At 47.6% G+C, this 4,099-nt stretch overlaps 2 protein-coding genes across 2 annotated transcripts in view; one reads left to right on the plus strand and one right to left on the minus strand.

The window, feature by feature from the left end:
* LRRC36 (leucine rich repeat containing 36) overlaps window positions 1-662 on the minus strand; it is a 58,878-nt gene extending 58,216 nt beyond the window's left edge. Inside the window, exon 1 of the mRNA XM_011932061.1 lies at window positions 575-662. Within this exon, the coding sequence (XP_011787451.1) occupies window positions 575-644 (70 nt within the window). The 5' untranslated portion in view covers window positions 645-662. The remainder of the gene's footprint in view (window positions 1-574) is intronic.
* Window positions 663-750: 88 nt separating this feature from the next.
* The window catches only part of KCTD19 (potassium channel tetramerization domain containing 19), a 38,810-nt gene continuing 35,461 nt past the window's right edge, over window positions 751-4,099 (plus strand). Inside the window, exon 1 of the mRNA XM_011932065.1 lies at window positions 751-811. Coding sequence (XP_011787455.1) covers window positions 809-811 — 3 coding nt within the window. The 5' untranslated portion in view covers window positions 751-808. The remainder of the gene's footprint in view (window positions 812-4,099) is intronic.

Genomic DNA, 4,099 nt, shown 5'->3' on the forward strand with positions numbered 1-4,099 from the left:
GCTTTTTTTTTTTTTTTTTTTGAGATAGAATCTTGCTCTGTCTCAGGCTGGAGTGCAATGGCGCTATTTCGGCTCACTGCAACCTCCGCCTCCTGGGTTCAAGCGATTCTCCTGCCTCAGCCTCCCGAGTAGCTGGGATTACAGACATAAGCCACCATGCCCGGCTAATTTTTGTATTTTAGTAGAGACGGGGTTTCACCATGTTGGCCAGGCTCAGGTGATCCACCCGCCTCCGCCTCCCAAAGTGCTGGGATTACAGGGGTGAGCCACCGCCCCCGGTAGTTCTGTCACCTGCCGCAGGGTCCCCTGTTAACCTTGTTTCTCCTTCCCTACTTCACACTCCCCTCTTCTCTCTCAGCTCCTCGGGTTCTGCCCCACACTCCCCGGTTACTTCAGTTCCTCCACCTCCCTCTAACCTTCTGCCTCAAGTTACCCACCGCCCTGCTCAGCCTCAGGTACCGCTTCTCTGTGGTTCTCTCTCCTCTATCTCAGGTTCCCCTGCTTCCACCTCAGTTCTCTTTCCACAGCTTCTGACCCTATGTTCCCGGTCCACAACCTCCCGGCCAGACCCTACCCGGCTGCTCCAGCGTCAGCGCCCCCAGGCGGCGGATGCCTTCCTCGTCCAGCTCCCACTGCTCCGCCATCTCCTCCCGCCGCTCACCTGCCGCCGCCCGCGAGAACACCCGGCGCACGCCAGGTCCCGCCCACTGCCACGCCCCCAACCCCCGCCTCCCGCGCGCCGCCGCGACCCCGGGAGCCGTTATTGGCCGGGTCACAAGCCCGTTGGCCTGCAGCTGAAGCCGTGACCATGGTACGGAGCCCGCCCTGGCGGGGGCACCAAAAGCACCAAAGCGGCGAATGGGGGACGTTGTGGCCAAGGATTAGGACTACGTGGTCCGAGACCTGGTCTGGGGAACGGAGGAGAGCGAGGGGCCTCCACCTGGGAAGGATTTGGGGGGCTGTCTCTGAGGAGTTAGAAGAACGCGGTCTTGAGGGATGAAGTGTTCTGGCTCTGAGGATGTGGGAACTCCGGGTTTGAGGGCTGGGGGTGTGCCCCTTTGACGGGGTGGTCTTTGCATCTCAGCGCTGGGGGATGCTGACTCTGGGGCAAGGCAAGGGTGTGTGTGAAGGGGGCATCCAGATCTGAAGGACTGGAGCGTGGGGACAGAACTCTGAGGCATAATGGGGAGCTCCAGATCCGAAAGGTTGGGAATCCTGGCTCTAAGGAGTTGTGGTCCTGTCTTCAGAGTATGAGGAGTTCTAGCTCTAGAAATCGAGTTGGACGGGGTGGGCGCGGTGGCTCACGCCTGTAATCTCAGCACTTTGGGAGGCCGAGGTGGGCAGATCACCCGAGGTCAGGAGTTCAAGACCAGCCTGGCCAAGATGGTGAAACCCTATCTCTACTAAAAATACAAAAATTAGTTGGGCGTGGTGGCACGGCCTGCAGTCCCAGCTACTCGGGAGGCTGAGGCAGGAGAATTGCTTGAACCCGGGAGGTGGAGGTTGCAGTGAACCGAGATTGCACCACTGCACTCCAGCCTGGGCAACCTGGGTGACAGAGCCAGACCTTTCTCAAAAAAACACAATAGTAATAATAATAATAATAATAATAATAAAGATAAGCAATTGACTTGGACGGAGCTTCTTTGGGGTAGAGGGATCAGCGTGGGAAAGAGAGAAGCTCTTTGTAATGGGGTGGGGATGACTGCTTTAGGGCTATCCCGTTTCCTGAAGTCAGTCTGGCAAGAAGCCTTTTGTCTTTCAAGCACCACAGGTCCCCCTAACCTTGCCTGTGACTGAGGGCTGTCCCCAGACTGGGATAGCTCTGCACTAAGCAGCCCCTGAGCAGTCTTTGGGAAAGAACAGCTGCATCCCTAACCCCTACCCTTACTCCAACAGGCACTTCTTGAGAGCCCACCTGTGGATGGGACATGTATGTAAGAAGGAGCCAGGACCCTCTTGTCACACCCTATTCTTAACAGGAAAAGAGGAACTGAGACCAGAACTGGGGATCACCTGCGAGGAGCAGGTTTTCTTTGGCATCCAACATCTGCACACTCTTGAACCCCCACTGAGCTCTCAGCCACCTTTAAGGAGAACAGCAAGCAGAATCAAGAGTCCTTCCTTGCATATTTATGCTTTCTGGTCTAGGTGGGACCCTTAGTCACTCCATTTGTCACGTTCAGCCTTTTCCTGAACATGAACTTGTAGAAGGGCTTTTAGAAGGGCTGGGACTTAGAATCCTAGGTTAGCTCATTAGATTGATTTTTCTGGCTCTGCTTCTGTCAGTTATGCAGTCATTTCACAATTTGTCATCTTTCTCTTAATACCCCCTTGAACTCTTCTAGTCTCAAATGTGGCATATATAATTGCTCTTCTTTATGTCTGAATATTTAGACTAGGCTTGCTGTGGGAGAGATGAACCGCATCCCATTCTTTCTTACATGCATTTATTTTCTTTCCTCAGCTGTCAGAATAGGAAATGCAGGTTCTTTCTGGAGCAGGGAGCTTTTCCTTTCTTAAGTAATCACCTCGTACTTTAACACTCTTTTTCACCCACGAACGTCTTAATGCAATTTTATAAACATTCAGAAAGATTGAATTGTACAGTGAGCACCATATATCCACCACCTACATTCTACAATCAACATTTTGCTCATATTTGTTTTATTACATGTCCATCTAGCAATCCTATCTATCCATCAATCTGTCTTTTTAAAATTCATCTCAAGATAAATTGAAGATACCAGTACATTGCAGTCCCATCACTTCAGCATGCATAATTTTTAATTAGAATTTGATGTTGTTTTATGGTTCTTTTTAGGTAAAATTCTACATACTATTTACTATCCTTTAAAAAATGTTATTACAAGGGTAGTGCCCTTTATTTTAAAATTTGATATGGATGGTTTGTATGTTTGATGGCTCTCTACTTTTCCATCATATTGACAAACTAGGTCATCTTGAAGCAAAGAAGACAATTTACTTACAAATAGTTGACCTTAAAATATTTTTTTTTCGGCCGGGTGCGGTGCTTCAAGCCTGTAATCCCAGCACTTTGGGAGGCCGAGACGGGCGGATCACAAGGTCAGGAGATCGAGACCATCCTGGCTAACACGGTGAAACCCTGTCTCTACTAAAAAAAAGTACAAAAAACTAGCTGGGCGAGGTGGCAGGTGCCTGTAGTCCCAGCTACTGGGGAGGCTGAGGCAGGAGAATGGCATGAACCCGGGAGGCGGAGCTTGCAGTGAGCTGAGATCTGGCCACTGCACCTCAGCCTGGGTGACAGAGCAAGACTCGGTCTCAAAAAAAAAAAAAAAAAGAAATTTTGGTATGGACATTCGTCTTTATTTCTCTTAAGTGCACACCTAGGAGTGGTGGAATTGCTGGCTCATAGTAGAATAACTCCATGCTTAACGTTTTCAGGACTCACCAAACTGTTTTCCAAAGTGCCTGCACCATTTTACACCTCCACCAGCCATGCATGGGGGTCCTGGTTTCTTTGTTGACACTTGTTATTATCTATTGTTTTCATTCTAGCCATACTAATGGGTGTGAAGTAGCATTTTGTTGTGGGTTTTGATTTGCATTTCTCTGATGACTAAGGATGTTGAGCATCTTTTTTCGTGCTATTGGTCATTTGTATATATTCTTTGGAGAAATGTCTATTTAGATGCTTGGCCAATTTTCGAATTTGGCTGTCTTTTTATTATTGAGTTTATGAGTTCTTTATATATTCTAAAAACAAATTATCAGACAAATGATTTGCAAATATTTTGTTCCATATCTGTGGGTTAAAAAGGATTTTATAGTTTTAAGTCTGTGTTTCACTTGGAGCTAATTTTTGTCTGTGGGGTGAGGTAGGTGTCCAACTTTATTATTATTGTTATTATATTTTATGCATATGGATAGGCAGTTGTCCCAGCACCACTTTTTATAAGGACTATTCTTTATCCATTGAATCATCTTGAATTGCTTATCAAAATTCAATTGATCATAAATGTAAGGGTTTTATTCTGTACTCTCAATTCTATTCCACTTATCTTTATATTTATCCTTATGCCCATAGCACACTGTCTTGATCTAGCTTTGTAATAAG

Source organism: Colobus angolensis, unplaced genomic scaffold (assembly GCF_000951035.1).
Source record: "Colobus angolensis palliatus isolate OR3802 unplaced genomic scaffold, Cang.pa_1.0 Scaffold93, whole genome shotgun sequence".
Taxonomy (NCBI): domain Eukaryota; kingdom Metazoa; phylum Chordata; class Mammalia; order Primates; family Cercopithecidae; genus Colobus; species Colobus angolensis.